General features: G+C 37.9%; 2 protein-coding genes across 4 annotated transcripts in view; one reads left to right on the top strand and one right to left on the bottom strand.

Moving 5' to 3' along the window:
• Positions 1-5,943, top strand: part of BRD10 (bromodomain containing 10) — a 55,643-nt gene extending 49,700 nt beyond the window's left edge. For all 3 annotated transcript variants that reach the window (XM_074855857.1, XM_074855858.1, XM_074855859.1), the window contains one exon: positions 1,571-5,943. In XM_074855857.1, the coding sequence (XP_074711958.1) occupies positions 1,571-5,214 (3,644 nt within the window). In that variant the 3' untranslated portion in view covers positions 5,215-5,943. The remainder of the gene's footprint in view (positions 1-1,570) is intronic.
• Positions 5,944-17,886: 11,943 nt separating this feature from the next.
• MLANA (melan-A) lies at positions 17,887-24,230 on the bottom strand. Its single transcript, XM_074855860.1, has 5 exons — positions 24,180-24,230; positions 23,319-23,417; positions 20,671-20,767; positions 19,111-19,212; positions 17,887-18,161 (listed from the first exon to the last, which is right to left on the bottom strand). Exons 2-5 carry the CDS (start codon positions 23,390-23,392, stop codon positions 18,093-18,095), a joined length of 342 nt encoding a protein of 113 aa, XP_074711961.1. The 5' UTR covers positions 23,393-23,417; positions 24,180-24,230; the 3' UTR covers positions 17,887-18,092.
• Positions 24,231-24,887: the final 657 nt, after the last annotated feature.

The raw sequence follows: 24,887 nt of genomic DNA, 5'->3' as shown, positions 1-24,887 counted from the left end.
TTCGTCTCAGATGCTCCTTCCTTACACTTTTGCCCTGCTCCAGTGTGGAGTCCCTCTCATGTGATACAGTCCTTCACAAACTGCTCCAATGTGGCTCCTCTCCACAGGCTTGAGTCCTTCAGGATAAGACTGCTCCTGTGTGGGTCCCCTGTAGCCACAGTTCCTGTAGAAACCTGCTCCAGTGTGAGCTTTCCATGGGCTGCAGCTTCCTTCAGGGCATGTTCACCTGCTGTGGAATGGGGTCCTCAACATGCTGCAGTGTAGATAACTTCTCCCTGGTAGCATGGTCCTCCATGGGAGGGGGTCAGCCTGCTTCACCATGGTCCTCACAGGTTGCATTCCAGTATGCAATCCATTCCAGTACCTGGAGCACCTCTTCCCCTCCTTCTTCACTGACGTTTGTATCTACAGGGTTGTTTCTCCAACATTTTTTCCTCACTCCTCTCTATCACACCCTTCTTGTGCAGCATTTTCCATAAGGCATCACTAGCTTGGCTGATGGTCTCAGCCATGTCCTGCACTGGATCTGTTTTGAAACCGGCTGTGTCTGTCACAGGGCAGTTCCTGGCCTTTCCTCACACAGGCCCTGCAGCCCCACACTGCTAAAACCTTGCCAAGACCTCAACGCACAGCCTCTCTGTCTACCTGTCACCCCTGCCTGCATCCTGGGCCCTCTTACCCACTTCATGTGTTCCATGCTCACTGGCTGGTCCAGCTCAGTGCTCAGTATGAAACATGTGGCACTCACACCCTTGTCCCAGAGGCACTCCACACTCACAAGTCAGCCTGATATGCCAGCCCAGACCCCAGGCTCCCCTGCTCACTGGCTAGTCCAGCTTGAAGTTTGCCAGTGCATACACACACACTGCCCCCATGCACACTGGATTTGGGGAAGATACAGACACTCACCCCCCAGCAGCCAGCAGCAGGCACACAGGCTGTGACCTCCTGCTCTGTCCTTGCAGTTTCCCCTTCTTCTGCACATCCCTTCATGGGTTTATATAGCTCCACTGATTCCCTCACCCCTCGCAGCCCAGTGTCCAGGATCTCCCCTGGTTTACAGTCATATCAGTTGCAAAGTCCAGGTTGATCTTCCTGGAAGGGGCACCTGCAGTTTCTTGATAGCCCATCAATTGGTGTGATTGGTGAGGTTGTTTCTTGTCATTGTCTCCTCGTTTGATTTGTTAGGTATCTGTCTGTATATTTTTCTTCCAGCTTCTCCCTTTTTCCCCTCAAGATAACCTTTCTGGAATAAACATTCTCACACCCTCACATTCCTTCATCAATTAGTGCGAATGACCAGGTTTGGTTTTCCTCACTGTCTCCCATGCTGGTCAGGTTTGTGTCTCTGTATGTTCTTGTTTATGACTTCCTCCTTTCCTTATTACCCTCTTTTTGCATTGTAAAAGGTCCTTGACCAGATGCCCTTAAAGAAGCAGATACTCTCCTTCCATGTATCTTTACACTTGCAAACTAGCATTTTGCCTTTAGCTAGACACTGTAAAATTGTTATATAGAGGTATCAATTGCAAACGTGTAAAAGACAGTTTCTGTTTTAATATCCTTGCAGATGAAATGAAACTATTAGAGATGAATTTACCTGCAGGAAAAAACAGAATTCTGAAAAAAGAATCAACCTCAAAAGAAATACAGAAGACACTGCCCAAATGTGTTAAACGACAGTCCAAGCAAAATAGTTGTCTGGATCAAAGCACTAATGAGCTTTCACCAAGGAAGAAAGCTAAACTGAGCACTAATGAGGCTGTAGTCCACAGTTCAGAAAGTAGCCTGCAGCCAGATAGCTGTTTGACTGTGCTGAAACAATTTGAAGGGTCAACTCTTGAATCATTTTCCTTGACAGCTCCTCCAACATCGGTATCAAACTTCCTGAAAGGGACCAAACCAATCCAGGCCTTGCTTGCCAAGAATACTGGTAACAAAGTGACCTTAACAAATCAACTGTCACCTCCTCCTGGCATAACTGTATCTACTTCTGAAAAGCCGGTTTTGTCACTTTTGGAATCATCACTGATAAAACCAGCATTGCCCTGCCAGACCAGTTCAAAGACTCCTTTACAAATGGTATACAAAATGCCAAATGGCCAATGTGTACCAATAGACCTTCACAACAGCTCTGTGAAAATTCAAATACAACCTGTGATTGACCCTAAAACTGGAGAAAAAGTCATGCAACAAGTTGTTATTTTACCTAAGAATTTTCTTATTCAGCAGAAGGAAGGAAAAATTGCATCCAAGGACATTCAGTCACTACAACAAAAATCATCTGAGCTGCACTGTACAACTTCACCAGAAGTATCAAATGTCAGTGTTTCTTTAACACCTGTTCTGGTAACAGGCTCTGTAAATGCTACCACTCAGTCACCTAGTACAATTTTTAACAAGAATATTACTCACTTGTCTCAAGTGACTGGTCCCATGAACACTACACAACCATTGCCTGCTGTAACTTCAGCAGGTAACTTATCGTCATCAACATTTCAGGTGAGCCAAACTGAAACTGACAGAATCAAGACTACAATTTCAACTGCCACATTGCCTGTGTCTTTGACTCTACCTACTCTTTCCACAGCTAGCCAGTCTTTGATATCAGCAACAGCATTAAGTGGGTCTACAAACACTGTTTCTGCCTGTCATAGCCTTGCATCGCAGCAGGCAACTGACTCCTTTGAAACTAGACAAGAGCTGAAGACAGTGTGTGTAAGAGAATCACAATCTATTCTGGTCACAACACGAGGTGGAAACACAGGAATTGTTAAAGTGCGAACAAACCCAGACCAGATTTCACCTAGTAGTTTATCTTCTGGTTCAGTTCTCACTTATGCACCTCAACTTCAGGCCTTTCTTGTGCCAAAAACCACAGCATTATCATGCTCTACTCTTCCATCTGTAGCAACAGGCACGTCTGGTTTCCCACATATTGGACAATTGTCTCTTTCTGGATTTGCCCCCTCAACAGCTTCTTCTGTTAACATTCCAGGTTTCCCAACTGATTTTACACAGGCAATGGAGAAAAATATCAAATTCACGTTACAGCAGCCTGCTGTTGGGGGCATTTTGGGTCAAGTAATAGAGAACTCCTGCTATGTGTCCTCTCCTCCTTTATCTTCCATTTCATTAGCTAGCAATTTGATGTCAGGAACTCCAAACAGTCCTGTTAGTGTGACTGGCATTGGACAAAATAACACTGTCATAACCCCAAATTCTTCTGTGCAGCAACAAGGTGATATTAAAACTAAAACAAATCCTGTTATACGATCTGAGTCTAATTCAGCAACAAATGGAGATTTAATCAGTGGTACTCCAGTCCAGAAACTTACATTAGTCACAAGTCCACCTATTTTATCACCCTGTGGGACACCAGGAGTCAGTATTATACCCTCTCCATCATCCACTGGTGTTAATGCTCAGAAGTTGGTTTTCATTAACACACAAATTGCCAATGGCCCATCAACCACCAATCTAGTTGCAGAGTCATTGAAACATAAACTTCCGTCTTCCATGAGCAAAACCTTTGTTAGTGCCACAGAGCAACCACAGTTGGTTCTGATCCCATCTACAGTAGGAGCACCAATAAGAATAAATTCATCACCAACTATTGCTCAAGTAAAGGATGTGAAAATTGGACTAAATATAGGTCAGACAATTGTAAATACTAAAGGCAATGCACAACAGGCTCCACCAGTTAATATATCACACCCTGCCATTTCTAAAGAAGACAAAAAGAGCATGGGCTTGGCACTATCTTTGACAGGTAGTAGTACTTTGGTTCCTGTTCCATGTTTTGTGAGTCAAAGTGCCATGTCAGTTAACGACTCTGTATGTCTTACAACAAAAGTTGAAAATGCCTTTACAGTAACAACAGCAAATGCATGTGTAGAATCTGTTTCAGTAACATCAAGTGGGACGACTTCTGGGACACAGCCCACTGTCTTGATTAGTGGAAATGATCCCTCAAGAATAAGGCCAATTCTGAGTAATCGACTGTGGACATCAAATATTGGAAATACTGTGGGAATATCAACCGTAAAAACAGGACATCTTGCTTCATCTGTGCTGATTTCAACAACACAACCGACAGTATCGCCTCAAAACTTAGCGTCTGCTTTGCAGTTTCCAGTCATTAGCTTCTCTGGATCTTCAGCCACCCCCAAAAAAGTGTTACATACAGTTCCTCAGTTGTCAGCAGTTCCAGCTCCTCCTCCAGTACCAAAAAGCCAGTTGCCTGCACTGCTTCAGTTTCAGTCACCAGCAGTTTCAGCTGCTATGCCAAGTAATGCAGGTATTCACAAACCTCAGAGTGTGTTGCCCCCTTCATCACCAAGTACAGGTAAAGTCATTAGTTTTCCCAGTTCTTCTTCCCTACGAGGCCAGCAGGTGCCTCCTGGTACAGAGAAACAAAGTCATGCTTACACTTGTGCTTCTACCATTCAGACGTTTGCAGCTTCACCAACTTTAACAAGCAAGGCAGGAGGTCAGTTGAATGAACCTTGCATACAACAAAAAATAGTCATTAACACCTGTATGCCTTTGGCACCTGGAACTCAGATAATGATTAATGGTACTTGTTTTGTTGTTCCGCCACAAGGCCTTGGAGCTGGCAGCCATGTTCTTCTTCTCTCTTGTAATACAAAACAGACTCCTCCTTCAATTATTAACCATGGTCAGGAGGCTCAAGGTGTACCAACTGTTAATCCCATAACCTCAAAAATCGTGCTAGCACCAAGTAATTCATTAAACTGGCAATTATCAAAACATCCTTTGAAAAGCTCTACAAAAACTGTGAACTCTTTTGGTTCTGCAGATGCTTTACCCATCGTACATGCAACACAGCAGATCTTTAGTGCTCCAGCTAGCTCATGTACTCCACTGTCTGCAGCAACACTATCTGTGTCTTCAGTGATAAAATCTCCTGTTAATGTTGTAACTACATCATCTGTGGTTTCTGCTGTTCATCTTCTGAACTCTCATTTACCAAGCAACACTTCAGTGTTTCACTTAGACACTTCTGTGAAAAAACTGTTAGTCAGTCCAGAGGGAGCCATTCTGAATGCTATAAATACTCCAGCATCAAAAGTTTCTTCCCTGTCTTCATCACTGCCTCCTGTTGTTGTGTCCACAAGCAAAAATCCTGCCACTGTCTTCCCTGCATCTCAGTCATCTTGCCTTGACAAACCTGACAAAGCTGCATCCTGAATTTACCACAACTGAGCCACTTTGAAATTTTGGGGCATTCTTCTGACTTTAGAAGTTGTAACTATTGAATAATTTCTTATGTTGTTTGAAACAGTTGATTTACTCAAAACTACTTAAGATTGCAGTTCTTTCCTGTTTACCTGTGGGGCTTAGGAGGAAGAAAAAATTATTTAGTTCGTCAGAGGTTTTCAGAGAATTCTTTAGTAAAAAGGTCAGAAATTACCAATGAATTCATTAAACATTTTAGTTTGGAGAAATCTAGCCTTTTGCACATGTTCCATCTTAGAGTATGGACTGTTTGCCAGTGTGTTTATGACAGTATATATCTCCTTTTTATTTGTCAAATTTATTTTTGATTTGTTTCTGTAAAATAAAAAATATTTATGCATTGTAAAAATGCAATCTATGGTATCGAATTGTACATATTGATGAATTCCTAACAATCTGTACTAAACTATATGTACAAAGAACTATGCTGTCTTATTTATGTTTTGTTTACATAATGTATAGTTTTTTAAGTATTTTAGTAACTTTGGACCAGTGTACTGTTTAGCAACAATGCAGAAGAATCTGCATATAATAAATCAAGTTGCTGTACTGCTTTGTCTTGCTAGTAGTTTAAAAATATGTATATCTGTTACACCGTGTCACAATACATATATATACGTCTTCCTACTTAATGCATCTCAGCTTTTGGAATATAGTAGAATGAAAATATTTAATATCTTCTGCTTTTCTTTGTGGTTTACATTTCACATGATTTGATAGGAGTTGGAAGGAAGGCCATCTTGTTGATCATCCTAGTACAGGGTGGGATAACCCATACTTCATCCATTCTTAATAAATCTTTTGTTATATTGCCTAAAATCTCCAGTGATGTGGTAAGGCTAGAAATGGGTTTCCCAGGCACCAGTCTAAGTCACACTGGTTGCTGATCAGGACCACCATGTTTTGTCATAAAGCCATAGATCTGTTGGAACAGTTCATTATTCTCTCTTTTATAGCCTTGTATGCATTTTTACATATCTGATAACTGTAACAAGGTCACTCTTTAATCTTCTGTCTAGCTATAACAAGTTACCCATTTTTTTCACCAGTCATGCTTCCTAGATCTGTACTTTTTTCTTTAGCTTTTAAATGGTCTATCTGGAAGGATAGTGCTAAAACATCTCACAGTATTAAAGGAGGCCTTATTAGTGCTTTGAGTGGGAATAATACACATATTATATAAATCTTCCCTTTTTATGCAGTGTATTCAATATATGTTGGCTTAGGTTCATCTTTTGATCTCATAAAACCCTTGGATTATCAGCTGAGTTCACAGGTGCCTGCTGCAGTGTTCATAGAACCAGCTGAGTTTTTGGTATCTTTTGAGACTTAACACATAAAGAAAGGGTGCCTACCTAGCAGCTCATATTTGATGAAAGGTGATGATTTTAGAAGCGGGGGTTTAAAATATGAAATCATAATCTCTGTTAGTTGCTTGGAAGATCCAGTCTTAGGTTAAAACTTTTGTATGTCTGCCGTTTTTTGGGGGTTTTTTTTAGAAACTGGAAGGGAAGATCTCAGAAGAATTCATGAATGTTATTTGCCTTTTTAATATCTATGACTTCAAAGGGGGATAAAAGCTTACAGATCTATATTTAGGAGCAGTCTTAGACTGATTTTCATCAAGATGAAGCCTAAGCTTTTGTTCCTCATCCTGTTGATTTTTCTCCTTCTCTATTTGCTACGCACAGTTTGGCAGTTTGGAACTTGGGTTGCAGAATAAGACCACAGCTTACTCCCTCTGTGTTGGCTGCCCTTCATATTGTTCTGAAAAACAGTCTGGTAACTAGTTAGCTAGAGTTCTGGGAAAGCGGGGCGAAGAAAGGTTTGTGCCTTCCATAGGTACCTTCCCTTTCTGCCCTAACTAAAAAAATCTGAATTGGGAAATTGCCTCTTGCTGGATCAGCAACCTCCATCTTATCTCTGAGCTAGAAAAGATGGAAGCTGTCAGTTTTGGGGTGAGAGGAGGTTTGTTTTTATTTTAGAAAAAGCTACCTAGTACACTTTTCACTGAAGGTGTTATGTAATTGATTTTGAAGACATTTAGTAGTAAGTCATGTCTGCCTGCCAGAGTTTACAATACTAAGGCTTTTAAAATCTGCCTGCATTTTGCAGTTGAATGCTGCAGGTGACTTTTCAAACAGAGGAAGATGGCAGAGAACGGCAGTTTCTTCATGGACATTGTATGTACTCTAAAACCATATATAACAGCAACTCATTTTATTTCCATTTCACTGGTGGAACCTTGGGACTGACTTTCTTGGATTTTTCTCTTCTTTCTCAATGGCTGTCTTTCCTTTTTAATTTTTATTTTTGTTTGTTGCAGAGTGAGTATCTACATTGTTTGGAAAGCTTAAGACTAGGTTCTACTATTGCAGGTAGCCTGGATGAAGAAAAAAGTCTTGCGTGACATTTTTCTGTGTGCAAAATAGTAAAGATTTCTGCTATAATTAATTCTAATAGAATAGAACTCAAGCTACTTACCGGAATGATTTCTTATAAATTTTACGAATTAGTATGATATTTTATAATTGTTTTATAAATATTTTAAAATTTGGCAGGCATAAACTTTGCAACATGCAAAGTTTGATTCAGTTCGATTAGAATTTTCATGGACTTTTATTCTCTGGTGGACACATGTGCAAATCCCAAATCCTATTGGAGAAAGGCTTGAAACTGCTATGTGATGGGTTTGCATGATTCATTATTTTGTATGAACAAATTTTAGGGATTTTGTTAATAAAATTCCTATTTTGTCACTGATAATATAAATGTCAGTTGGAGTAAGACTTTCTTTCAAGTGAAAGTAAATAGCCATTGACAATTTGCTACATATCTTTTGTTCTCTGTACCAAATATATCGTGCTACCTATAGCACAAAAAGGACTGTCAAAAAGTAGGTTATATTCATAGATGCAATGAAAAAGCAGAACTACCTGCATCTTTACTTCAAGTTAAAAAGACATTTAATTACACATACAAACAAATATATATAAATCAATCTTTGAAGAAAACATGTTCAACTTTTCAAAGCTTGTAAAATGCCTTGTTTTTAGACCCTTTCAGATATTATATATAGATATTCAGACACTATATTATATACAAAACTTTGGGTTTATTAACGACTTTCAACATTCTGGATGGTATCTTTGGTATTTACCTAAATGGACATATTCTGGAAAATAATTTTGCTTTACTTTGAGTAGAAAATTACACTCATTTTGCCTCACTGTGCAAACCCATGTGTGTGTGCTGCCATTTTCTTCCAGGGATTCTGCCTCTACCATACTAGAAGCAGTTAAACTTCAGAAGTATTAGGAGTCAAAAGCACCTGTTCAAACCAAGTGTGTTCCTGTCAAGTCATTCAAACCCACTCCGATTTCACTGTGTGACATAGCAGAGTACAATGTGAAAACTGAAGCAAAATTTCATAAATAAGAGAAACTTATTTAAAATGTCTCGTGTATGTAGGTCAGAAGACTACTAAAAGCTGACATTTGAAGGGAGTCCATAGCCTCATCACAGAGTTTGTTTCATAGTTGTTTTTTCTTGTATTTTGTAGTAGTACAGAATTTTAGTAGCTCAAATTGTCTTTAATCATTTTTATTAAAATAAATGTTCTGATGAGGCTGTTTCCTTTAAAAAGAACTGCAGGAGGTGCTCACAAAGAGGTAAATTCATGTAGCCTGTTCTCTGTAAGCTGCACCTGAAGTGAGTTTACTGACTCAAGATTAGTAATGCTGTATCAGATTGAAGCTCCATCTATCCTAGCATCATGTCTCTGGAGCAGTCAACAGTAGCAGTCCAAAAGAGCATAACAGGCCTGAATACTCTTCCAGTATTCACGATCTGTGAGCCAGACTCTTCCTCAGACGGCTGTGATTTTTTTTCAATTTAATAGCCCTCAGTGTATTTTTGATGAAATTGACCAATCCTTTCTAGAATTCTTGAACACATGTGAACTATTGCTGAACACATGTAAACTATTACCATCCACGGTGTCCTGTGTGTCATGTCCCAGTTTCTCGGGACAGTGACTCAGATTCACCAATTCCCACATCAGGATTAAGGTGAAACGACACAAGGGATTCTTCAATTCACAAAACTCATTTTTTATTCAATCACAACAGATATTGGCATGAAACTTTGTCAATAAGCCTTGCAACCTCTGCAACAAGCGACAAATTTCATAACATACACAGACAAATCTCAAACCTTACAACATACACCTACTAGCAGCAAATCTTGTAACATGCCTCAATAAGCCTTAAACATGGCCTGACAAGCCTTGCCTTATACGCAGGGATAAAGAATGAAAGAGAAAAGGAGAGAAAGAAAGACAAAAAAGAAAGATTTCACCAGTCCTGGTTCCAGCATTGGTCCAGACAGCCTAGGGATCCAGTTCCAGAGGGGCACCACCCAGGGCTTTGTCTCGTGTCCTTTTATAATTCCTTGCCCCTCCTTCAGGTGGGCACTTAGACTCATTAGGCTAATTAGGCATCATGCGCAGTCTGTGCTTCTCAAATTCTATTTGCTTTGGTGCATACATAGTTTATACCTTCAGATTCTTCTAGAAATGGGTCAGGAGGCTTGGGGGTCATTGGGGAGTTAGTCCCCACTCCCTGCAGGTGTGACCGTTGTCTGACCTTTCAGTGCATGTGTCATGAAAATGGCTTCTCTGTTGGCTCTTTACAGAGTCGCTCAAGATAGGGACGTTCAGTCCCAGAGAAGTGTGACCCTACCTCCCTGGGACCCTCTTCTCTCACTGTGTCTTCCTGATGTTACCTGCACACTCCTGGCATTTCCACAAAAACTGCTTCCTTTACCAGAGTTCTGTATTGGATAACTATGGTTTCATCAGACCATCACACTGTGGTAAAGAGTTTTTCACACAGTGTGTAAATAAATCTCTTTGTTTCTGGACCTTGCACCTGCTAGTTTCATTTGATGCAAACAATATTTATATTGTAAGATACAATAAGCCTTTGCTCTTTATTCATTTTTCCATGTGGCCTATGTAGACCTCTGCTATGATGGTTGTCTCTTTTCCAGAATAAAGAGACATAGTCAATTCAATTATTTCTTATATGGAAGTAATTAGTTACTGTCATTGCTGTGTGTACATTTTTCAGTTTTACTATATCCTTGAGATGTGGGATCAGAATAGTGCATGTTCTAAAAGCACTATGAATCTATTTAGCAGTGTGATGATGATTTTTCTCTCCTAATAATTATTTCCAATTTTTGAGGTGGGTTTCTGACTATTATTTAGCTTTGTGCTAACTTTTTAGTAGAAATATCGGTTGTAAACAAAATACACATCAGTGTCAAAATAAATTCAATTCATCCTGTAAGACTATACCACTTGCAGAACATCATGGCTGTAAAGACATGATCTTTAAACCAAATTATTGAAACCAGTGCAAGTCTGACACTCTCATCTCTCTGATTTTTACTTTTGTTTGTTTTAGCTCTCTTGAAATTGTAGAAGGACAAACTGCTGTAAAGATTTTGAACATGATGATTTTTTAGCTCTCATTTTTGTGCATAGGATACAAGCTTAAGTCTGTATATTAGGTGCATGATCATTTTATTTGCATTAGCACCCAAATAAAATTTTTTGAGTTGTTGAAGAGGCCACTTTTGCAAATATGACACAGATTATGTTGTATTTTAAATATTTTCCTTGAAACCACATTGGCATAAAACACACTTTAAGATCTTGATAAACATGTCTCTTCTTCTTTTCTCAAAATACTGAATTTCCTGATCAATAGTCATACCTGGATGTCTGGTGTAATCTTGAAAACCAGGATACTTTGTTATTTCATATATGATTAGTCCAGAAGTTCTGCAGAAAGTTGCTCTTCTTAAAATATCTTTTATTTCAATCTCAGCTGAACTAAACACATTAAATGGAAATGGTATGTAAAAGCAAAATAAAGGAAATGTAATTGATTGCTTATAATATTTCTTGAAATTAAGTTTATTTCACAGTGTATTAAAATGTGCATAAATATGATTTTCCACCTTTTTCAGATGAAGACACTGAAATACAGAGTTTTCATAGCAACATGGAAGAACAGGGAATAGGATCCTGGGTCCCCCGACTCCTCTTCCAGCATCCCATGCATAACTAAAGGTTAGACAACTAGATTACTTCTTCATTTCCCCCTGTTCTTGCTTTTTACAAAGAAGAAAAAATAATTAGAAAATGAAATTGTTTTCAATTAGTTAGTGGCACTGAGAGGTAGCATTTATAAAAATTAAATACAATGGGAAAACAAGATAGGAAGGCAACCACTATGAATGATTTTTGTGATTGCCTTCAGGCTTTAGAACTTTGCTTGTCAATATTGATGTCATAAAAAGGAGACAATATACTTCTTTAATTAGTTGTTCATATTGATTGTTTCTAGTAAATGTACAAGATCAGACTATTTTGCCTATTTATAGGTCATGGGCACCTAGTACAGGCATATACATTGAGATCCTGTCCACATAACATACTGGTATTTGTAGAATCATTCTTCACTCCTTTTTTTTTAATCACGTGCAGCAGTAAAATAAAATTTCAGAGAGATTAGTGATTGGGTTACAGGGTGTCTTTGTTATAATAAAGAGTGGAATTATGATGTAATCAATTTATGCAGTATAAAAATCAGGTATTTTTAGCATTATATTCAACTACTGGGGAGGAGGAATTGCTTACATCTATTTGTAAAAAACCTTGTCAATTCATATTAGCAACATGCCAATATTAAAATCACAATAGTTTGTTTGAGGCTTGTCTGGCCAGTATGCTACAGTTCAACTATATATTATGCTTTCAAAATACTGTTCTTGCCTATAGGGTGCTTTTCTGCAAGGTGACGATAGAAGAGCCTTTGATAGACAAACATAAAAAATGGAGGAGGCCTGTCCTGAGGTATTTTCCTCCTTCCATGGCCTAAGAAATTGATGCGAAAACATAACCTTTTGTTAAAAAACAGCCCATATTTAAAAGTGAGTTTCTGACTTTGGCACATGGAATGCAAGTGATATGGCTGGTACAGCAGTCCAGTCTTGTATGAGCTGCACCTTGGACTGGGCATTTATCTCACTGTAGTAGCCAATAGAGAATGCTTAGTGGAAAGAACAAGAAATAGATCAAGTATGAGTTAATTTTCCCCAGTATATATATACAGCCTCCAACAGTAGTTTCAGGAGAATTGTGTGAACTCTGCCTGAACTTGTCTATGACATGAAAGAACAGATTTTGCAGCCAGAGAATTGGGTACTGGAAAAAGGTAAGAGGTAATTCAGAGAAGCTGAGCAGAAAAAACAATGGACATAAAAGCATAAAATTTCTTCTCCAGTTTAAGAAGTGGTAGGAGAGATGCCTGAATCCTGCTGAAAAGCAGAAATGTTGAATGAGTAATTGGCTATGAAATATCATTGGTTTTCTCCCTGTTGGTAAGGCCAAAAACTAAGAGGTGTAGAGCATGTGGACTGCATATCCTGGAGATTACAAATGTAAGAAAGCCAGACTTTTTAAATCTGTGTCAACACCAAAAATGTTCAGGAAGAGATTTCTGGAGAAACAGAAACAGGAGTAATTTATTACAAGGTAGACATCTGATACCTTTTAATCCTTGCAAGGATGCCTCTACAGGAGATTAATGTTCAGGGAATATTCACACTTACTATATGATTTTTGTTGTTCTACTGCAAATTCTGAAGCAGTTCCAAGATTTTTCTGAATATGCTTACCAGATGATAAGCCTAAAGTTCCTCCTGCAGAAAACTGCAGACAGCAAATCTAGTGCTGAACAGTGTCTAAAAGGGGCAGCTGTTTTGGTCCTGAGTGTCAGTAAAGAGTTACTTGAGGTGTAAGTGATGGTATGCAGAAACAGAAATCAATTACTTCTGCCAAGATAAATGGGAAAGGACAAACTGATATAAATTGAAAGATTAGACCTTTTTCTTAGAAAATACTCTTCCACAAAAATGAGTCAGTTCTTTTCCCTAATAGCTACAATAATACAGCTGATGATAAGGTAAATTCAAAAAAGAATGGGAAAGAAGGAAGGCTGCTTCTCTGTCTAAGCAGAGAACATAGTGAATGTGCAGCAAAAAATTCTGTTTCTCCCATCCAGAAATGGAAGCTAGCAGAGTTGAAAAGACCTTACAAAATTAGTATTGAAAGACCAAAGTATTTATATTAGTCCATCACTCTTTGCCTTGTATTGACTTGTACTCGACTCATGTGGTGTACCTCTCAGAGAAGGAGGAAATAAAGCATGTGGTCCAAACATGTAATTGAGACTATACTAAAATGGTTTGGAAATGTGAAGGCACACTGCTGCTCAGTCTTTGTTTAGGTTTTGACCCATGTGAGTCCCGCGAGAGTGGGGTTTACCACTATCACATGGCAAGAGTTTTCTCAGGGAACTAGAGAAGGCAGTAACTGTGGCTTGTAGCTTAGGTGTCAGTAGTGTCACAGTGGATTCTACATTCTGCCCTTTTTTTCCTGGTAAAATATGGCCCAGTGGTCTCTGGTTCTCTTTTGATGAGTAAATTTGAGAGGTGGTTCAGGGTGGATGAGGATGAGACGGTCAAGGGTCTGTCCTTCGTATTCCCATGAACACAAGCATTTAGGAACACTGCTACCCCCAAAAATGTGGTTTTTTTGCATTGGGCCAAGAGTAGAACCTATGTGGACAAAACGTCTTGAAGAGCTAGATTTTTGCAGGAAGAGAAGTACTAGTTCTTTCTGTTTATTGGAAACCAAGCTGCCTTTGAGCCAAGGATTTTCTGGGGAAAGGAGTAAAGTAAAAATCAGGATTGTGTAAGGATGCAGAATATGGAGAGTCAATTCCAAAAAGTGCACAAGGGCGGGTTTTTAGCTGTCAGCATGTATGGGATGTGTAGATAGTAGCTATACATAGCTTTCTTAACTTTATACTGCTACTAGTTTACCTTTCTTACTACATGGAACGTTCAGTGCAGATGTGTGGCCAAAAGACAACACCGGAAACTTTCAAGCACTTTTCAGATCTAATGGACAACAAAATACATTTAATGAAATGGCATGAATACACAACAGTCTTTTGGGTTTGTTGCACAGTTTAATATGCAGTCAACAGAAAAGTACAAATTAATAAATGCTACTTCTCCAAAGCACAGAGGAACTCTGTAACCTTTTTCCTTTACATAAGAAGAGAAAATAATTTTGCTTTTAAAGGCAGGAAAGTGTACTCTTATGTCACATAAATACATGGACATACACGAACAAAGTAATGAATATTTTACCAGTATTAGACATAAACATGAATCAAAATATGTTGTCAAGGTTTTATTTAACTGAAAAATTACAAGAATTCTGGATAATACTAATACAGTTCGTGAGGCCAAGATAATCTGTCTACATCCCCAGCTGCAGCAGGTATTAAACCAACAGAGATTGCAGAGGTGAATGTCACTGGATTGTCCTGGCAACCATCTGCATATGCCAGTCTGGTTACACTGGACTGGTGATACTCTAAGAAACGAAGTTCTTCCTGTGAAAAGCCCCTCGTACTTTCTTTTATCATAGATCTCTGAGGTATGTGGTATATACCTTATGGCTCTTGGCCCAGTCAGCATTTTGCTACGTGGCTCAATGTGCCGGGAAGATTGCACTCATCAGGACCTGGTACATTTCACCTTTGTGAAATGGCTGGGGTGGCTGACCAATATTCTGGAGTCTTTTAAGGCCATACTGAGGCTCGTAACCTCATTAGGAAGTAGATGATCCAGGAGGATCATACCATGATTCCAAACACAGATGGCACAACTGCTACTGCTGTTATAATTTACCAATCTGACCAAAACATGCTATTAATGAAAGGCCTGGTTTTCAAGTTGTTCATTTAATCTATGCAAGGTTTGTATGCATAGCTATAGAGATGTTGCTAAGATCCTCTTGTGCAAATAAGCTTTAATAATAGTGTGTCTACTTCTCTGGTGGAAGCAGTTTCATGCAGACCAGTAACAAGCAGAGCTTCCTTTTCCATCTATGACCAGCCACCTCTCTTCACCAGCATCCTGGGGAAGAACTCAGGTTGCCCATGGGTTTCTTCATTTGCTCATTTGGTGGGAGGAAATAAAGTGCAAAGATCATGTTTGTTGAGAATTATGGTTGTAATACAAGGCATCGGATTGCAGCCTGATGGCAAAGAGGGTAGAAAAAGAGGAGCAGGAGATCTTTGACTTTTACATCTTCCCTGTACATACATGACCAGAGAAACTATAAATCTAAATTTTGGTGACCATTTATTTCTCTGGGGTCATATGACTGTGTAATGTGAGAGCCTTTCCCGGAAATTTAAAAACTCTGTCCCTTATTCTCCATGTGTGGTAGCTGAGAAATTTCTATTCATTTCTCTTTCTTTTTAAGGGGACAGGCATCCTAGAAAGTTTTAGCTTGTCTTTAGTCAAGTGCAGTGTGACTGAGTGTAATACAAAAAGTACATAACATAGCCAGTTCTTACAGCACACAGCTTTGGCAATTACAGGTCTTGCTTTCAAGTTCTGACCTTTCCTGTATTTCTGTTTTTCAATGGATCAGCAGCCAGCTTCTCCAGTGTACCCTCGTTGGGTATAGATCCAGATTTGAGAAATTAAATTTGTGAGGATATTTAGCATGAGTGATGAGGCATCCACCTATGTAATATAGTACTCTATGAACCTCTATTTCTTGCTCTTATTTTCATGCACTAATTAAAATCTGAGACCACTGTCTAACTGTGTCTATAAAGAAAGAATACTGCTTTCACAGGGAGAAAAAATGGGAATACTTTCTGAAAACTAAGCATAAGTTTCCAAGAGGGTTTATCTGTCCTTTAAGTATCTATAAATTAGTGTCAATGTTCAATAGTTCCAGGTCTGGCTGCTGAGCAATTCCAACAATGTGGCCTTATGTAGTTCTGGAAATAAATTAATGTTTCTACTTAGTCAGTGTCACTTCCTCAAGAGATTTTCACATGGCTAGTAACATATTTAATGCTGATACTACTGAAAAATGTGTGGGATCAAGTAAAGATTTTTGAACTCTAAGCACTTCACTTCTTTATAGTAGTCAATCTTTATAGAAATTACTTTTTTTCTCAGCCACGAATGTGTATGTCAGTTCCATTCAACTGTAGCACCACACAGTCTTTTGAAAGGATGTTGCCCCAGGGTAGAGAGTTGCAGAGTACAGAGTTGCTAAAGATCATTAGCCTCAAGCTTTAGCTTACCAGTTCTGCAAAAACAATTAGGCAGCCATCATGTTCTACACTTCTGGCATTTAGTATCTATAAGGTGGCATTTTGTATATTTTCCTGTGTCTTCTTCCTGTCACTAAACGAGTCCACAGAATTTTTTCCTTAAAGGTGTATATTGGAAGTGACACATGTAAGACAGCTTTTTAGGTTAAAGTATCTCTCTAAATTTCTAAATACAAATATCAACTAAATTTATGCATCAATTAAATTTATAAAAACATATTGATTATAACCTTTCACAGCAAATACAGGTATTTATGACCTTCCATTAAGTATGGAATTTTACTATATAATTTTATCTATATAAACATTTTTATTACAAAAGAAACACTTCTAAAAATGTATGTCTTATTATTTATCACCATATATGGAGTTTATGTTACACAAGTAAATCTACCTTGTATTTAAAATGGTTTTTTGTTTTATGGTGTTTGCATATTTCATGGCAAAGGACTGGATTCTTTATTAATAGTAGTTAAAAATTGTTTTATGAAAATACTTTTCTTCTGTAACTACTTTTCATTTTAACAAATGTTGTACAGTTTTAGCTGTCTCCTGCTGTGAGATATCAGGCCTTGTGTATAAATTTGTTGATCTGCATATAATCTTAAGTATCTGACAAGTAAACAATAACCAAAAAAGTCTAAGTAAACAATAACTGCCTATGTAGCCTAATTTATGTGTATCAAAATTCTTTCTTTTCTATTACTGCTAGCGTTCTGGCAACCTGGAAAAATTAGTCTGCTGTCTTCTGTATTCGTCAAGGAATATGGACTTTACACATTTTCTCATATTGTTTCATCATGTTAAAAACACGTAAAACATGTTAGAACACGTAAAACTCTATATCTACCAAATTCTTTTGCTTTCTCACAAGACTGCCAGAAGGAAACTAAAGGTGATCATCATTATACCCATTGATTGTTATGAAATAAAATTGACTCTAAGCAGAAATTCCTAGGTTGCCTAGATCATGTTTTACAGGAATTATTTCACTACAGGCACATAAACAAGTGATGTGAGGTAAAAGCCTGTTGTAAAGCATAGTCACTTTTTGCAGGTTAGTTTTAGAACTACTGGTAGAACTGCTGGTGGTGAGAATGGTTAGTCTTTGTCCATTTTATGACAGATTCTTGTACATTGCATTCTAGGGAATAGTTTATTTCTTTTTTAAAGAAAGGGAGACTAAATGGGAAAGACGAAAGTAAAGGTGCTGACACTTTCTACTCTAGTAGAGTACTTACTGCTGTGTACTTACTGTTGGTAGAACTATGGAGGATGCAAGATGCCCAGACTTGAGTATAGTGTATTAATCTGACCACAGGAAATGAAAAACTTAAAATAAAAGCATGTTCAGATTTATTGAGGCATTTCAAGAACCAGTTCTGTAAATTAAGCAGGAATATTTCAGCAACTGCTAATGAAAGCATGTGATTTTTTTAAAAATTATTTTAGCTTTAAGAAAGTTAAGCATGTACAGGAAATTAAGAGAGAGCATGAGGAAATTGAATCGGTATGTTTAGAGTTTAAGTTTCCTTGTTATCATGGTGAATAAGGTGGTGGTGACTGATCTGCAGCAATTTTGTCATAAGCTGGCGGAGCATCAGGCACCTATGGTAAGGAAAATAGGTATGAAAGAGTGAAAAAACAATGGAGGTACAAGAAAATTACATTAAGGATGCAGCAAGCTATCTACCTTAATATCAGGTATGGTACTACAGCTTAAAATAGCTAAGCTTGTTCATTATGTGGGGTTTTTTTAAGGTTAGTTTTTGCTAATAAGTTTTTTGGTTTTGCATCAGGTTAAATATATTCTGTTTGTATCACTCATCTAAAGAGAGAAGTTTCAGTGTTATAAGGACAGGAATTTTTTTAAAAAGCAATTTTTTTTTATACTGAGAGTTCAGACTGATATTGAAACTTTAAGAGTCTTGATGCAGGTATGTTGTCTGATTTCCATGTTAACAATTTGGGCAGTTTATTTAAAATTGGTTGTAAATTAGCCTTTTCCCTATTCTAAAACTATTTGAACACACCCATAACTTGACATACATATTTATCAATTAAGTTATTTGAATTTTTTTAAAATTATAGGTTTGAACGTTCATCTTTCCATAATGATTTGAGAAGCTAAAACCTTGAAATTTTACAATGTTTCCTGATAATCCTTGTCAGGGTATAGTATACCAGACACAGTCCATTTGTTGTTTGTCAGAATGGTGGAACATCTACTAGGGAGATGTTTGTTTATTCAGTATATTTCAGCATTCAGGTGTTACATCATTCTAACAGATTGCATAATGATTGTACAATTTAAGAATAAAAGTAGGTGAAAGAAGAGAATTTTTTTAAAGAATAATTCTTAATAGTAGATTTTAAAAACCCTTTTCACAGTAAAAAGGGGCAAAATACTACTTTTTAAGTTAATGTAGAGGCATTGAAGACCCAATCTAGAGAGTACACCCCAAGAAAGAAATCATCAACAAGTAGCTGTTTACCAAGATTGTCTCAGCACATCTTACTATGTTGTGAGTAAATGAAACCTTGAGTTACAACTTACCACAGAATTAAAGTTTCTGTGCTCCTGCAGAGCCATTTTGCAGTCCAGTATTGTTCCCTCACCTACCATGGTTCGTATTGTGCCCACACTGGAGTTTTTGCTCTGTGACAGATCGTAAAGAAGTATGGGGAAGAAGAAAGGAAAAAGAGAATGTGAAGTTGGAGAAAATTATGCAACATTTAATATTTGACAGCACATTTACAGTATGTATTAGAGACTGGGATTAGGGCCAGACACAATGCCAGCAAGTAAGAGAGTTAATCTACCTATCACTTTCTGCCATCTCTGCTGAGAGATACTATCCCTCCTGTATTATCTAATTACACTGCCAGAAAAAGAGGATCACATTTTTTAGGTCCAGGACTGCTGCAGGAACTGACACCTCCTCACATACCTGAATGCCTCCTCCTTTTTATCCCACCCATTTCTTTCTTTAATCTCCAACCTTTTTTTTTCCCAGTTTTCCACCATTTCTTTTGTATACATTCTGTACCTGTTCTCCCCTAGCCAAAAAGCTTAACAAAAATTTGATTTTCAAAACCAGAAAGCAGCAATCAGCAATGAGAAGGAATTAAAAAAGTGTGTGCTTCTTGCAATGATGTAGAAAGCAGAAATGAAAGAATTCTGGTTTGCTTTTTTGAAGGTTTTTTTGAGTATTACCTTCATTTTTGCAGCATTTCACTATGAAGATAGATCACTGGAAAGGTAACAGGAGAAAGTTATCGGAAACAGCAAGGAAATGGCTTTGCTGACTGAGGTGAGAGGTATGTTTTTTTAATTCCAGATGGTTACATCTTTTTTGAAATGTTAGGATAACCAAAAGATACTGTAAAACATATAATTGGATAAAGCTGTCACTTTAAAGGGTTAAAAGTGGCCTACCTTTCATAGGAGAGAGCAGAACTTCAAAGACAAAGCTTTGAGACTTCTAACAACAGATGTTATGAGAAGGATTGTAGCTTTTTTTATATAGTTTTAAGAAGACACAAAGTAGAGTTTTTTAAAAGTAGTATTTAGAAAGCAAATCTCAAATCTGCCGTGCTTTTTTGTAAATCTTAAAACTACAAGTCAACTTTTATACAAATAAATCATGCATCACTCATACATGAACGTAATATTTACTTAGTTACTTGTAACAGTTATTTTTCTTCTCCTCTTCCTAGATTTACTCTAATCATATCTGTCCTTATTTAGGGGTAAGTCATAGGAGTAGTGAATATCTTATTTAAATGAAAATACACTGAACACATCTTGGGTTTGCATAAATATGGAATATAATGCTTCCTTGAGATCAGTTTTTTTACTGATGTGTTGTGCAAAGTTGGGCAACTGACTCCATCTCCCTATGCTTCTGCTTCCTCTTTACCTCTTCGCCTGAGTTCTTCAATGCAAGGTGTGTTTCATATTGTGTGGTATTCCCTGTGTATATGTCAGTGTAAATATTGCCTGAGTTAATGACCTCCTACTACAGATTCGATGTACTCTGTATTAATGTAATGCAAATAATGATAATATGTTGTCAAAATAACAGCATGCTAGAAAGTAAGCTGCCATGCTTACCCGCAGACTTTTATAGCCACTGCGTCTTTTGTAATACCAGCAGCCAAAGATAAGTAAAATTGCCAGCACCAGAATGAAGAGTCCAATACCCAGAGCTCTGTTGGGAAAGCAAAACAAAATAATTAACACCAGAACTTGATGCATTCTTCTGGGAGCAAGAATGATTAGAGAAAAAATTTGTATCAATATCCTATTATCAGAGAAAAGCATGGAGCAGATTTAACTTCAGAAAATAGACAAAGTATCAATAACTTCAGCCAGTCTCTGTAGATTAAGAAGTTAGCTAAATTCTCTGCCAAATTCTTAAGCATTTAAAAATGAGGAATATATTGCTTTGAAGACAATAATCTACCAGTGACTACTTCTTCTAAAAAAATCCCTGCCTGTAAATCCAGCAAGCAGCATTGCAATTCTGCAAGAGAATGTGAAATAAATGCCACACCTGCAGAGACACAGCTCATGTTTATTTGTTAAATTACTTTACGCGGCACGTATTGAGAAATGCGTCCTAACTTTATCATATAGCAACAACTGCTGATGACAGAAGGTTTTTTTGGGTACATAAAACACTACACAACCTCAAAACCCGAGTAACAAACTTTGAATTATTCAGAAAGAGCTCTATATTCTTTAGTTCTTGTTTTATGACATGTTAGGCACTGAATTGGTGTCACTGGGTCAATTTAGGGAACATAGGCTTTGCAAACTGTGCTGCAAGACATCTTTCCTACTGCTTACCAGGCACTTGGGAGAAATAGCACAGTTCCACTGTCTGTCAGAAAGCAAGCTGACAAAGTAATTGCAAGTTTCCTAGTAACAAAAACCCTTCCTTCTATGCTAATATCCTCTCTGTTAAGACATACAGAATTCACTCCCCATTTTTTTTTTTTTTGCCTGCTCTTTGCCTGTTCAAGGACAGAAGAGTCTGTAACATGCTTAAAGGGAAAAAAATGACCACATGAGTCAGGATAAACTCATTCTAACATACTTTTATATGTCTTATATCCAGTTACCCTGCAATAATTACCATCAGGCTTTTCCATTGGGACTGAGGAGTAGAGTATGTGACTTACCAGAGACCTTTTATATCTATTTGCTATCATTTTCAGTGACTCAGAGTCTCATGAAGGAGTGTTTCCTTGTGACCTGTGAAGCCTGAAAGAAGATGCGTGCAGATTTGTGTGGCAGAACAGGCTGTCTTTTTGTCTGAACTGCCTGTGTGCTCTTTGAAGCATGAACCCCCCTGGAGCCAAAGGGATTTTCTTTTACACAAGTACCTGAATCTTGCAAGTTGCTCCTGCCCGTTCAAACCTGTGTTGGCTGGAGATCTGTTTGACCCAAGGAACACAGTTCACGGCATTCACTGCTTCCTGGTGCTGCTGTGTTGCAGCTGATCTTCAAAATTACAAGATGGCTCCACTGGTTTTGTTACTGTCCCCAGCACAGTTAAAACTTGGAGAGACTACTTCTCCAAACAACTGCTGCCTTTTCTACATTTTGAGACTGCTTTCTGCTTTTCACATGCTCTGTAGTTTTAACCATCCATTAGCCTATATTGCCCACAGAATGTATGTCATTTCTGGAGTTGGTGATTTTAACTGTGTCTTTGCCATCTAACTCCTTCCCTTCCTATGCAAGAGGCTGGTATGAGAAGTGTATACACAATTTCTTGCAATTCCAGTTAAAGTTGCAGCTGTCCTATTAGAAATCTGTGCTTATATCTTGAATGCTACTTCTGATACTGGAAGGAGAGAGTCACTTTTCCCTCGCATATCTAGAAAACTGCTTACCAATGCAGTTTGTGGCATTGGAGGTAAGTGTGTTTAGTTCCTGGTGCTGAGACATGACTATCCAGCTTTTTCTTTCGGAGAACTGAAATGCTTTGAAAGAACTATGAGAGAGCCTTCCCCTTTGCTTATTCTCTCTGCCCAGGGATGAAGACAGAGAAAGAAATACCTTGCAGTGGGTCGGGGGGGGGGGGGGGGGGGGGGGGCGGGGAGGACAAGTCACCAAGTTTGGGGGCCAATAATAAACCAGTACCAGAAACACATTCCACATACAGATATCCCAAGTATTTGTCTAAAGTAATAACACATCACCAGTGGGATAGCATCTCTAGTAATCCAAGACCAAACATATTTTATTGTAAGCCAAAACTAACAAAATGTTAGCTTGAATTAGTTCTGCTTAAGTGGAGTCTCACCCAGAAACAATTTATTGAGAGTCACATTTGTATGGCATTGATGTCTCCATTTGCTTTTTGAACGTATTTTACCATTTTGGAGGGGCTTTCCTTAAATTATTTAGGGTGATACTATGTCCCTTTGAGGTTCTGAAGAGATGTATGTGGATCTGGAGATAAAACTTAATGTAACGATCACCTTGCAACAGCCTCAAAAGAATTTTCTAAATAAGCCTCAATAAACCTGGTAATTTTATTATAAAGGTTAATGACTTCTGATCATATGATCTTCTTAACCATCGAGGGCTCTAGGATTCTGCAGTGACAAACATTAGAGACAACTACAGGATAGCTAAAATGCACTCTATACAACGGTGACTTCTTCTGATACTATGTTGTACATTTATTTCAATGTAAATTTTTTTCACCAGCTTACATGCTAACAGAGGTTTTGGTTTATGCTTACTCTTCTGCTGCAAGATAGCTGTGTCCTTTCCGTCTGAAAAAGTTGCCATCCGAATAGTGGTTTCTTCTGGGCATTTTGTGAGCTTGGTCCTGCTCAAACCTACAGGATAGAATATACATATGCATACACATATATAGAATATACATATGCAACTGTCCCAACTTAAGGCAAAACTCAAAACTATAACTATAGTCTACATTTGAGTAGCTCCACTGACATCAAGGTATTTGCACCTTAGTGCAACAGAGAAGGATTTGACATGGTCTCTTTAGGTACTAAGTGATGGCAGACTTCTGACTTAAAATTTCTTAGGAGTATAGAAAGAAAGGCAATTTACCTGGACACGAAAAACTATTCAGAAGAAGAAGAACTTATACTGCCCTTACAAGTAGTTGTTTCTTCTGTTATTTCCCGTAAACACCCAAGGGACAGGTTTTCAATCAGTATAAACTCTCAGGGATCTGTTGATTTTCAGATAGTTATACTAATTTATGTCTGCTGACAATCTATACTTAGATGTGCAGAGAATTTAATCTTAATTTCCAGTCTTAAATGAATAATCATCCAGTTAAAAGTAGTCTAAACAGTTAAAAATCTAATTGATCAAATATAGTAAAGAAGTAATCCACAAGTAATCATGTTCCTGTCTTTTAAACAGCACAACAGATCCTACTTGATAGTATCCAGCTAATCTACCTACCTTACACAGGTAATAAAACCCAATGACTTCACTGAAAAGAATTCTAGCCAAGGAAATAAAACATTTTCAGAGTTCACTTAGAGACAGTCAAGCCCCTTCTGAAGCATAATTCTGAAGCAACATAGAAAATTTTGGGTAGAATAAAAAAATACAGATCTTACCTCCTTCAGACCTGTATTCTGTCTGTTAACTGAAAGGCATGTACAGCTTTCTTTTCCTCGACTTGATCTGGTTTTTTTTCTTCTTTGATCTGTTCTCTTATGACTATCACGAGTTTAAATTCCTTTCAGTACAGCTTCTGAATGCATTAATTAGCATGAAAGAGGCAAGGAGACAACTTTTCATTTTCTTCTTACAGTCCGGATCCTTCCCTCCTAATAAGCAGCTCAAAAATCTGTTACTTCTTCATTTATTACATACCCTCTGAGAAATGGCTCAAGACCGTTTTACCTGCCTTTACCTACAACCTCCTAGAGTGGCAGACTGCTTCTAAATTCAAACCTGTTTTGATTTAGGACTGATAATTTTGTAACAGCTGATGGTTTTGCATATGTTCAACTATAGCTTTGCTTATGCACATTTTTTGCACCATTGTAACACTGTGGCAACTAGTAAAACTCACAGACAGATGCTGTTATACCATGATAAAAGTTTCTTAGGGCAAGTACAGTTTAATTTTGTACTGGTAAGCAAATGCTGCAACAAAAAGAGAGTCTGTCCATGGGCTGCAGAACTAATGAAGCCTGTTTTCCTATGGATTTGTGTGAATTGCCTGTGGTCACGCTGCAGTAATTCCAACACCAGGCAAGAAATGGCAGTCTGTGATTAATTCAGAAGTCTGGGTACTATGATGGGCCAGCAGTGTTAGT

This window comes from Strix uralensis, chromosome Z, assembly GCF_047716275.1.
Source record: "Strix uralensis isolate ZFMK-TIS-50842 chromosome Z, bStrUra1, whole genome shotgun sequence".
Lineage (NCBI taxonomy): Eukaryota > Metazoa > Chordata > Aves > Strigiformes > Strigidae > Strix > Strix uralensis.
This window is presented reverse-complemented; position numbering and strand designations above follow the sequence as displayed.